This window comes from Triturus cristatus, chromosome 8 (assembly GCF_964204655.1).
Source record: "Triturus cristatus chromosome 8, aTriCri1.1, whole genome shotgun sequence".
NCBI lineage: Eukaryota > Metazoa > Chordata > Amphibia > Caudata > Salamandridae > Triturus > Triturus cristatus.
The window spans coordinates 277674940-277687385 of NC_140591.1; the positions used below are offsets into that span (position 1 = coordinate 277674940).

The window sequence follows — 12446 nt, forward strand, 5'->3', positions numbered from 1 at the left end:
TTGGGCCCCCTCAACCAAGAAAAGGTATTATTCAGCCTGGAAATGTTGGGTTCGTTGGTGCGTGGAACAACACGTGGATCCCGTGGACGCGGACTTACCCTATGTTGTAAATCTTTTGTCCAAAAAGGCTTCTGAGGGGTTGGCATACCGTTCTATCAACAATTTCCGTTCGGCCATTTTGGCGGGTCATTCCCAAATTGAGGGCAAGCCAATAGGGATGCATCCTTTAGTATGTAAGCTCTTGAACGGTATTAGAGTAGCAAATCCGCCCAAGCCGAAGTATTCTTCCTTGTGGGACGTCTCGCTAGTTCTTTCCTTATTCAATCAATGGCCATACAACGATATGTTGACAAGGAAACCACTTTCAACCAAATTAGCCATGCTGTTATGTCTGTCTTCCTGCATGTAGACGTTCTTCGGACGTTAAAGCTCTAGACATTACAGGTAGAGTATTTACTCCTGAAGGAGTTTCTTTTAACATCACTTCTAGGACTAATACTATGTCACGTTGTGTGGAATATCATGCTTTTCCTGATAACACTAAACTTTGTGTAGTTCAATGTCTCAAGGCTTACGAAGAATGTACTAGGTCTATTCGGCCTGTTGGTGTGGGGCAATTACTAATTGCTTTGCAGAAACCTTACAGACCTGTTACTGCGGCTATCATAGCCAGATGGTTAAAATCTGTTATGCAAGAAGCGGGTATTAATACCCAAGTATTTGGGGCGCATTCTGTTTGGGGCGCCATGGCCTCTAAGTCATTTATGTTGGGTTCTACTATTCAGGATATCATGCATTCTGCTGATTGGTCTTCTGAGTCTACCTTTAAAAAGTCTTATTATAAACCGGTGGGTGATATTTCCTCTGTGGTGTTTCATCAGTGTTAAACGAGCATAATACGAAGCCTCCGGTCCTGTAATAGAATAAAACAATTATCTAGCATTTGCGCCAAGAATTTTCAATTCTATTAAGGACACGGAGGCGAGGATTATTCCACCCAGTTGGATTACAGTATTGTAATGCTTACCCACCCGTTTGTATTTATATTCTGTCAAAAACAGAGGTTACGGGTTTTCTTGTCTTTCATTCCTTCAGGTTCTGAGAAGAGGATGGATTGAGAGTACTTTTGGTTAAGAAGACATTATGTTCCAGTTGTTTTGGTTCTTCCACGTTGGAGGCAGTTCTATGGACTTAAGGACTTTTACTGTTCGAGCAAATAAAGAGGATGAAAATTCACTTAACTTCTTGCGTGAGCAGCAAAGAAAGAAGATGAGTTCCGGTTATGGTGGCTCTTTTGGGGTCTTACAGGATGTGATGTGTTACATGTGCATCATGGGAAATGTAGTTTATTTACATAATGCAAAGTTTTCATTGGCTGCTGTGAGTGGCATTAAATAGAAAGAGAAGCATAATCCTCGCCTCCGTGTCCTTAATAGAATTGAAAATTATTGGCGCGAATGCTAGCTAATTTTTTTATCCTTACATGTCTCGTCGATAGATGAAGTTGAAGTCCATTTGGACTTCGTCTTCTTTTTGTGCCTCTTTCGAGAGTGTCTTGAGGACCTCGAGTGAGAAAAAGAGGACTTGGGGCTCAACCTTCTCTTCCTCGAAAGGGACCGGGATCTCCAAGGAGTCGCCCTCGAGGGTGTCGACTGCCAGGCCGCAAGAAGCTTCAAAGAATGATCCCGCAAGGCCTTTGGTGCCATGGCCCGGCAGTTCGAGCACGACTTCGTGTCCTGGTTCTGCCCGAGGCACCACAAGCAGATGAGGTAGGGGTCAGTTACCGATATGGCGTGGTGACAGATGCCACACAGCTTGAAACCTGTACATTTAGGTAACATCCTCGACGCGCAAGAATTGTTTTTCTGGGTTTCTGACAAAAGGTCAAAAAACAACTTGTCAAAAAGAGACCGAGGAGCAGCTCTTCTCCGGATAAGCGCTTAACCGATGCAGAAAGAAAGTACTGACGTCCGCGTGCCTCAATGGCACCTATATAGGTGACCGGGACGTCATAACCGACGCTAACAATGATGGCACGCAGAGCTGAACGGAGCCACCTGCTCACGCAAAAGTTTCCGAATCCAACCTGATGCCTGGGAAATTCAAAGGTAAGGAATCTGCAGCTAGAAGTCTCGATCAGATGTAATTTGCACAGAATCGCACAATGTTAAGCCACCCCCACAGTCATACTGACTAGAGCCATTTCATATCTATCTCACTCTGACTCTCACCTCAGATCGCAGATTTTTGCTGTAGATTTTTCTTTTACACTTGTTTGCAGCCACTTAATTATGGTAATCTGAGTAGCCTGTGGTCATGGTCTGCAAAATGTTATACCACGGCGACATCTTGTTGTGAAAGGAAGAAAGATGTAGCTACATGGCATGCAATTGAACAGTCAATAAACAAATCTCTCGGCATAAACCGAACAGGGGTTTAAAGTTACAAAAAAAACTACAACAAGGGCAATACGGAGCTTCTAACGCACTTCACTACTGAGACAAAAGGCAGTGAAAAAGGCTGAGCATGAGAAAGTGAAAAAGGCTGAGCATGAGAAATTAAAAGCCAACACTAAAGCAAAAGTTATCTTACACACCCTTCCCTCGTGGCTGTTGTTGTCCTGTGGCATTTCTGTTCAAACCACCTCTCCTGAGAGACAATGTATGCAGTCAACATAACTGAGGAAAGCAAGCAACTACACAAGACATTGGTAGCTAAAAAATTGGGAACTATGCAGAAATATGCTTGCTTAATAAAAATTATTATGCATGGGGCTACTATTGTTGCCAGAGAATAAGGTGAATGTGTCTTTAATGGCATCTTGTATTACATAAATAGCTCTTCCTTGATGCATAATTAAAGCGCCTTGAGCCTCACTTGGGGCAGAAGAGTGGTATATAAAGAAAATACAATACAGTTAATCAGTAAACGCGGCAACATAGTTTGGTCCTCCATTACTCCATTGACCCGGATTATTTATACTACACTGATTGCATGTTTTATTTTAGCACACAACAGCCAAGATAATCTGGAAAAATTCACAGATTTCCGCAGTGCGTGCTGGACCCACTGAGCCATAGTCATGTCAGTGAGCCCGAACTGCTTTGTGGACTTTCCCCTGTACCATGCGTTATGAAACCATCTCCCATTGTCAATTGCGTGGTGTAAATACTTTACTGGAAGTATCAACAACAATGCAATTGATGCTGATGATAATATTAATAGTTATTATTCCCAGTATTGTTATTATTAATGTAATTAGGTTCAGCATATGACATTGGAAAACAGTGAGCATTTCCGTGACCATAAGGAGGGCTCTTTGAAGTCTGTAATTTTGGCATAACTTGTAGATTCATAATCCACCTGAATTATGTGATTCTGCGACTTTGGTGTTTTACGCATAGATATGGATATGCCACATAATCCATTATCTGCTGCCTAATTTGCAGATTTTAACAAAATAAAATGCTTACTTCTAGCTCCAGCTAGGACCATACGTTACTAAAACATGACGTGTTGTCACGCAGTGGAAGGCTCTTGGCAAAGATGGACTGGTCACCTTTTAGTTTCTTATTGCTGTATTTGAGTACTAAACTGTTACTAATAGGTGTGAAAACATTTTCCCAGTGAGTCTGTAACGTGTTAAAATAGCATAATGCATCATGCTATTGCAAATTGTGCATGATACCACATAATTTGCCTTTTTTCTTGCCACATATTTGACCCTCCCTTGACACATAATTCCAATGGCCCTGTGCATTATGTAAGGCGGAAAATATTTTTCCATACAATCTATGTGATGCCAGGCAATGTCCGCCATTCTCTAACCTCTGGTATCATATTGGAAGTCGGGTACAATGCACATTTTTCTCAAATGTTTATTCAAATGTTTTGTGTAATGTTTCTGGTTTAAGTTTCACTCCAGAGAAAAGAGATGGATAGATGTTTTCGATACAAAATGTAACCTGTCAAAGTAGCAATGAGTGCGTTTGGACGTCAGAATACTGATCACGTTTTCTTTCTACTGAAATGTATTGGACTGAACATTTAGGGTGGTCATATCAGGAAAATAGCTGTTGTGGATTAAAGTAAGTGTAGAATCAGTGCCCTTCGATGGAGGGTCTCAATAGAGTTATAGATGTGTACATATTTTTCATTGGCAATAAATAATTTTGAGCTGTGCTATTATTCCAGAAGTAGAGGAGGGTCACATTCAAAAGGTGAGGTAAGCAAGCAGCACGAGGCCTCAAAAATACATTGGGACAGATTTACAAGGACTGGCACATCCCTGCATATTAGCAGGGATGCGCCAGTACCGATGCGACACGCAATTCTACCCTTGCACCACCACGGATGCGCCGCACACCGTGGGGCAGGTATAGACAGATCTGTTAGTTGCACTGCCCCATTCGGGGTGGTGTCCCTCTATGCGCACAGCACTATGGGGTAACGAAGTTACCAATCTTCACAAGCATGAATTTGAGTCAAAAGTTCATTTATTCATAATGAAAAGTATGTTGCCATATTGTAAACTTCATATGTTAAGTCACTACGATATCAACGGATATCCTCTATGCATTTCGGGTAAAACCCTTCATCAGGAGGAATCCTGTAACAGAAATAGGAGAACATGTTGCTAATCCCCTTAAAATACAATGATTAAACAAAGCATACAAAAGAGTAAATGACATTTCCCTTCCATGACAGGTCAAAATTAAACTAAATAGAGTTACTCGAAAGAGTATATGTAACAGTGTTGCAGTAAATAATGAAACGAGAAGAAACACGGTAACGGTGAAACTTAAGAGATAATAACGGGCTGAAAATAGAAAAATAAAGCACGAATGAACTTGGATGGTGAGAGACACCACGCGTTGTGATGCAACAGTAAGTTCAACACATATGCGAAAAAATCAAGCTTTGAATGAACCTGGGTCAAACACAGGTGCATGAGTTGATACGTGAAACTGCGTGTGTAAAGTTGTACGTTTGAAGCGCTGGGGTGAACGCTTAAAATAATGCTCAAACGTTATAAACAGGCTAATAAACGTGATAAAATCAAAAGGAACAGGGTCAAAGGAATCAGGGTTAGAAAAGAAGATTACCTCGATTCGTTGGTGAAACGGGCATGGTGAAATTGTGCCGATCCGGAAGATCGTGAATTGTAACGGTCACCATGTTAAATAGGAAATTAAGTGATAAACAAAAAAAGAGGACTCAAAGTGCGGCGGCCATCTTAAAGATGCAAAGTGTATTAGTAGTTGTACTATTTATCGGAAAATGTGAACCAAAGAAAAAAGCAAGAGATTTATGTGATAACAGAGGTTTACCAAAAAGGGTTGAAGATAAATGTCAAATGTTAAATGAAAGACATGTCGGAAACAATAAAGTTAGGAAAGTAAATAAAATTGAAAGGGATAACAAAGTTCAAAAGAAATGTTCAAGAAAATAAAGTTGGGAAAAAAAGTTCGGAAATGTTAGAAACGTTGAAAACGAAAGTATAGAAAATGATGGTTGAAGAAGGTTAAAAGAAAAGAAAAATTACGAAAAAACAATAACATTGAAAAAAGCATTGAAAGGTAATCAAAACATTGTAGAATTAAACGTAAATACATGAGTTTTCACACAGGCATCGATGCAAAGTCAAATAAAGCAACTGAGTTCAAGGCGGTCATTCAGACCATGTGGTACCATCGAGTTCATTTTATATATCCAAGATGTTTCTCTTTGGATCAAGAATTTTCGATTGTCACATCCATCTTTTAGTGGGACTGTCTCGCATACTAAAAAGCGTAGTTGACTGACATTGTGTTTGTGTTCGTTGAAGTGTATTGCTACTGAAGATTTGAGATTGTTGTTGCGGATATTACTTTTATGTTCATTTAATCGTATCTTCATCTTTCTTTCCGTCTTCCCAATGTATGGAAGACCACATGGGCATTTCAACATGTACACGACGTTTTTGGAATCACAAGTTGCTGACACAAAGAGTTTAATATTGTGACCCTTGGTTGGGTGCTGTATGTTGTTGCCTTTGATAATGTTGTTGCAGTTGCCGCAGTTATGGCAGGGTGTGGTGCCCTTATATTCAGAAATGCACTGTGGTAAGCTTGTTGGTTTCAGAAGATCCATGAGATTTTTGCTCCTTTCATAGGCGAACAGTGGTTGATCTGAAAAAATTTGGTTGAAATCGGGCTCCATACGTAACAAAGGCCAATGCCTAAGAATTGATTTTCGTATGTTGAAACTTTCAGTTGAAAATTTAGTAACCATAACCAATCTCGCATGTGGTTCTGAGGATGTCGGTTGTTTGTTTAATAATGATCTCCTTGGTTTGTTTAGCGATTTCTCAATAGCCTTCTCTAGAATTTGTGATGGATAGCCCCGCTCCTGTACAGGGTGGTTTGAATGTGTTGATTAACAATGTAAATGGAAACATCAAGGAAGTTTATGTGTGTATCACTGATTTGAAAAGTGAATTTCAATCTATCGTTGATGGTGTTGAGATCCTCAATCGCTTCACTCAGGATAGGCTTGGGACCTTTCCAAATTAAAAAAATGTCGTCGATGTAACGAACGTAACAGGAAGGATACTGATAGAAACAACTTGCTACACTACCTCAGTTTTCATCAGCCATCACTGAAACGTCACTTACCATACTCACAGATCCTCAGGATAAAACGCATCATCTCTGAGCCGGATCAACTGAACCAACAAACTTCAGACATGGAACGACGCTTTGCTGAGCGGGGCTATCCATCACAAATTCTAGAGAAGGCCATTGAGAAATCGCTAAACAAACCAAGGAGATCATTATTAAACAAACAACCGACATCCTCAGAACCACATGCGAGATTGGTTATGGTTACTAAATTTTCAACTGAAAGTTTCAACATACGAAAATCAATTCTTAGGCATTGGCCTTTGTTACGTATGGAGCCCGATTTCAACCAAATTTTTTCAGATCAACCACTGTTCGCCTATGAAAGGAGCAAAAATCTCATGGATCTTCTGAAACCAACAAGCTTACCACAGTGCATTTCTGAATATAAGGGCACCACACCCTGCCATAACTGCGGCAACTGCAACAACATTATCAAAGGCAACAACATACAGCACCCAACCAAGGGTCACAATATTAAACTCTTTGTGTCAGCAACTTGTGATTCCAAAAACGTCGTGTACATGTTGAAATGCCCATGTGGTCTTCCATACATTGGGAAGACGGAAAGAAAGATGAAGATACGATTAAATGAACATAAAAGTAATATCCGCAACAACAATCTCAAATCTTCAGTAGCAATACACTTCAACGAACACAAACACAATGTCAGTCAACTACGCTTTTTAGTATGCGAGACAGTCCCACTAAAAGATGGATGTGACAATCGAAAATTCTTGATCCAAAGAGAAACATCTTGGATATATAAAATGAACTCGATGGTACCACATGGTCTGAATGACCGCCTTGAACTCAGTTGCTTTATTTGACTTTGCATCGATGCCTGTGTGAAAACTCATGTATTTACGTTTAATTCTACAATGTTTTGATTACCTTTCAATGCTTTTTTCAATGTTATTGTTTTTTCGTAATTTTTCTTTTCTTTTAACCTTCTTCAACCATCATTTTCTATACTTTCGTTTTCAACGTTTCTAACATTTCCGAACTTTTTTTCCCAACTTTATTTTCTTGAACATTTCTTTTGAACTTTGTTATCCCTTTCAATTTTATTTACTTTCCTAACTTTATTGTTTCCGACATGTCTTTCATTTAACATTTGACATTTATCTTCAACCCTTTTTGGTAAACCTCTGTTATCACATAAATCTCTTGCTTTTTTCTTTGGTTCACATTTTCCGATAAATAGTACAACTACTAATACACTTTGCATCTTTAAGATGGCCGCCGCACTTTGAGTCCTCTTTTTTTGTTTATCACTTAATTTCCTATTTAACATGGTGACCGTTACAATTCACGATCTTCCGGATCGGCACAATTTCACCATGCCCGTTTCACCAACGAATCGAGGTAATCTTCTTTTCTAACCCCGATTCCTTTGACCCTGTTCCTTTTGATTTTATCACGTTTATTAGCCTGTTTATAACGTTTGAGCATTATTTTAAGCGTTCACCCCAGCGCTTCAAACGTACAACTTTACACACGCAGTTTCACGTATCAACTCATGCACCTGTGTTTGACCCAGGTTCATTCAAAGCTTGATTTTTTCGCATATGTGTTGAACTTACTGTTGCATCACAACGCGTGGTGTCTCTCACCATCCAAGTTCATTCGTGCTTTATTTTTCTATTTTCAGCCCGTTATTATCTCTTAAGTTTCACCGTTACCGTGTTTCTTCTCGTTTCATTATTTACTGCAACACTGTTACATATACTCTTTCGAGTAACTCTATTTAGTTTAATTTTGACCTGTCATGGAAGGGAAATGTCATTTACTCTTTTGTATGCTTTGTTTAATCATTGTATTTTAAGGGGATTAGCAACATGTTCTCCTATTTCTGTTACAGGATTCCTCCTGATGAAGGGTTTTACCCGAAATGCATAGAGGATATCCGTTGATATCGTAGTGACTTAACATATGAAGTTTACAATATGGCAACATACTTTTCATTATGAATAAATGAACTTTTGACTCAAATTCATGCTTGTGAAGATTGGTAACTTCGTTACCCCATAGTGCTGTGCGCATAGAGGGACACCACCCCGAATGGGGCAGTGCAACTAACATTATCTACCGACCTAGGTTCAGGGGTCGCTCCTCTAGCTGCACGCAATTTACCTGCTAAGGATTTAACAAATTTTTTGACAAACAATTGGTGTGCGTGATATCTATCTCATAGACAGATCTGTGTCGCATCTGATGGCGTAAGGCTGCGCATTGCTGGAGTTGTGTCGCAAGTGCGACGCAACTCTAGCAATGATCAGGTACCGCCCATACCGAACGTGCTGCGCCACTCCTTACGCCTGTTTCAAGCAGGCGTAAGGTTTCGGTGCAGCACCTTCTGATTGCGTCACTTTTACGAGGCTTTTTCCGACAGAACGCCCACCCTGTATACATTCAACTTGACGCAGGTTTAATGTGGTGCAGGGCTTTACAACGCGACGCATCTCCCTTGATGTGTCACATTGTAAATAAGTCGCAACGGGGCACATGGTTTACGCCGCCGCTACGTCACAGAAGTGACGCAACGGCGGCAGAAATGGGTCACAAGGGGCTTGTAAAACTGCACCATTTTTCTCAAGTCAGCAGCTCTGGCCACATCCTCTCCCATTTCTTGAGATATATTACTTCACCATTTAATATGTTTCTAAGTGCCCCTAAGGTTGATTCTTCAGGCTGTTCAATACTCTAGTGATGCAGTCCACACAGAATGTTATAGTGATGTTGACTTGCATCAAGGCACTTGTCTCTCTGTCTGTGCCTTAAAAAAGCCTAGTAATGTGTCCACAAATGTTTCCTGAAGCAAGCAAGTATTTCTGAATCAGACTACATGACCCAGTTTGTAGTAATTGTATAGCTCTTAAATCCCTGGCAGCACAGCACCCAGGATAATGTGCTGCATGTCTGAACACTTATAAGGTCTAAAATACGAGACCTATTGGCTATGCCAGTGCTGGCTACAAATATCTTGGATGGTACTGTACCCCAGTTTTTCTCTAGCGGAACGAGCACACAGGGTGCTACAGCGGCCTATGGTGGCTCGATTGCTGAATTTCCACGACCAAGAAAAGATCCTACAGATGGCTTGTGGAAAATAGACAAAATGAATGTGCACATATTCTCAGATTATACCACGCAGGTTTAGTGCCAAAGACGCACCTTTTTCGAGATTAAACAGGTACTTCATCTACAGGATGTAAGATAAGCATTCTTCTATCAAGCCAAGTTGAGAATTACTGTGGATGGCTCAACACATTTTTTTACACTCCCAACAGAGTCCTAGGAATCAGTTGATGGGGATATCTAAGACAGGCCCCACAGAAACGGCACGGGAAAGTCGAGTTCCAAGGAAGAGGGGCAAGAAAAATAAGGAACAAACGGATGGTTGCACGATATTAGAGAATGCGGCGCAGGAAAGGGCAAGACTAGTATAGGATGTCACCCAGTACAGAGTCAACTGGAAACAAAACTTTGACTCTGACTGAGGGTCACAAGATGAGGCAGAAGACTCTGGTGATTCCTCCACTACTGAGATACTGGGGCCCTGCACAAAGGTTACACTGGTGACCTCGGATATAGTTTCCCGACTGCATAGACATCTAAAATAATAAGCAGTTTGTGTGACCAGACTGCTTGAAGCTGGCCCTGGATTGCTGGAGAGACATTGCTCCCATTGTTGCTTCTGGGCCCTGGTGATCTGGGAGCGGTGTGATGTTCAGATGGGTAACCATCATTTTTTTCCTGGGAAGCCCAGGGATGCTAAGAGTAGATGTAATGATACATACTCTTGAGTTACACACAACTCATTTTTCCTAAAGACTTGGAGCGAGACAACGACCGACCTCAGGAATGACTCCTCTGACTTTTGGACCAGGACTGACGCTTCAACTTGTATCAGTCTCATCGAGGAGTCTTTTGGTGCTTGGCAAAATAGTTTTGTGTCTCGATCTCGTATGGCCTTTGGGTTCAACGATGCGCAGTCACTGCAGGCCTTAGAGATGTGGCTCAATCCCAGACACCAATGGCAAACCTAATGAGGATCTGTCACAGACATTTGCTTGTGACAGTCTTTACAGAGTTTGAATCCTGTCATCTTTAAAGGTGACATTTTCCTTGCACACTGAAAATGTTTGGTTGGAAAAACTGACTCAAAAGGACAAGCGGTATCTCCAGATCTGTGTAAAGAAAGGAACTGACGTAAGCACATGGGAGTGGCACCTATATAGGCCCTGCACATAATTTCCGGTGTGGAATGGTGTCAGTTCGGAGCCACACTGCACCAGCTACCAGTGTGCAGAGGTAATGCTCAAAAGTTTCCAGGTCCAGTCTAACGCCTGGAGAATATTCAAAATGTGAGGAACCTGTAGTTAGAAGTCTATCAGATCATAAATGAAGGGATTAGTCATCTAACGTTGTTGCTCTGAGTGGCGGGAAGAGGGGATTATGTATATGGGGACTTATATTTGATGTGGTTAGGCTCTCATGACTTATTTTTTTTGTTTGAATCTGTTTTTATTGATTTCTCTTTGCATTCTTATGAAAGGCAACAGATGTTTGAATAGCTGTCTATACATATAAAGATCCATCAACAATTTGGCATACATTTCTCTTTGCGTAGATGCTGGGTGCACCGCTAATAACATACAGTTCCATTCCGTGGAGGATCAAATATGGCCCTGGTGCTCAATCAATGTTACAAATTGCATAGGTTACAGCTTAATCATATTGAAGTACCGTAATGACGTCCCACAAAGCGTTAGGCTCTCATGACTTATGACTGTAATGTTTAGATACTGACACATGCTGAAATATGTTAGTTTCTGTAAGACTAATAAACTAAAATCAATACAGAGCAATTGTTAAAGAAAAAACAGTCCAAGAGTAATTATTGAATATGTGTAATAAGTTGATGTTAGTAGAATTACATTTTATGTATGGACTTTAATAAAAGTGTGTGTCTAAATGGTTCTTGGCTGCCTCAAAAAAACAGAATAGATTACATGAATAACTGTACTGTACCTGTATAAGCTGTTGAAGACATGCTTGTCCCAGTTTTCTTCCAACTCCCTATATACCTAAAAAAAATCACAAAAAGTTAATTGTTTTTATCTACAGAATTAAATATTAATAACATTTTTCGATAATTTGCATCATTGCAGCTTCTGTGGCCTCAGTGTCAGTGGTATTACATTTTACTTTAAGTAACTAAAGCGTTCCATGTCAAAGTTCTAGATTTGAACGTCATCATTTTCTATGTTCTAACTGAATCCGTTGAGACCGAGCTATTGGAACTACTGGCTGGAGATCTTGTGTTTCAACCAACAAACATACTCAATTTGATGCGAGGCAACAATTCTACAGAGTTTGCTGTTTAGTGCCCTTGCATGGAGTGCAGGTCAAGGATCTTCACTTCTAAACAAAAATATAGGGGCACATGCATCACATAAGGAATTGCGATTCCTTAATAGCAATTTTTTAGGAAGCGCAATTCCAACATATTCCTTAATTGCGAATAGCAAATTGCGATTCGCAATTAACAAATCGCTTCCCATTCATTCCTAAGGGCCTAGAGGCCCATAGGAATGAATGGGAATTGCATGCGCAATTTGCGAGTACCAATTAGGTACTCGCAAATTGCTAATGCAATTTCAAGGGTGCAAGGGGGCCAAAAGGCCACCCTGATGCACCCCCGAAATTGGCATGTGTGCACATGTGGCGCACACACATGCCCCAAGGGCATGTGTGTGCGCCACATGGCACTTGGAA

General features: G+C 40.6%; 1 protein-coding gene across 8 annotated transcripts in view; it reads right to left on the reverse strand.

Moving 5' to 3' along the window:
* Positions 1–12446, reverse strand: part of C8H11orf65 (chromosome 8 C11orf65 homolog) — a 356377-nt gene that overhangs the window by 35389 nt on the left and 308542 nt on the right. For all 8 annotated transcript variants that reach the window (XM_085621519.1, XM_085621523.1, XM_085621520.1 and 5 more), the window contains one exon: positions 11700–11755. In XM_085621519.1, coding sequence (XP_085477645.1) covers positions 11700–11755 — 56 coding nt within the window. The remainder of the gene's footprint in view (positions 1–11699; positions 11756–12446) is intronic.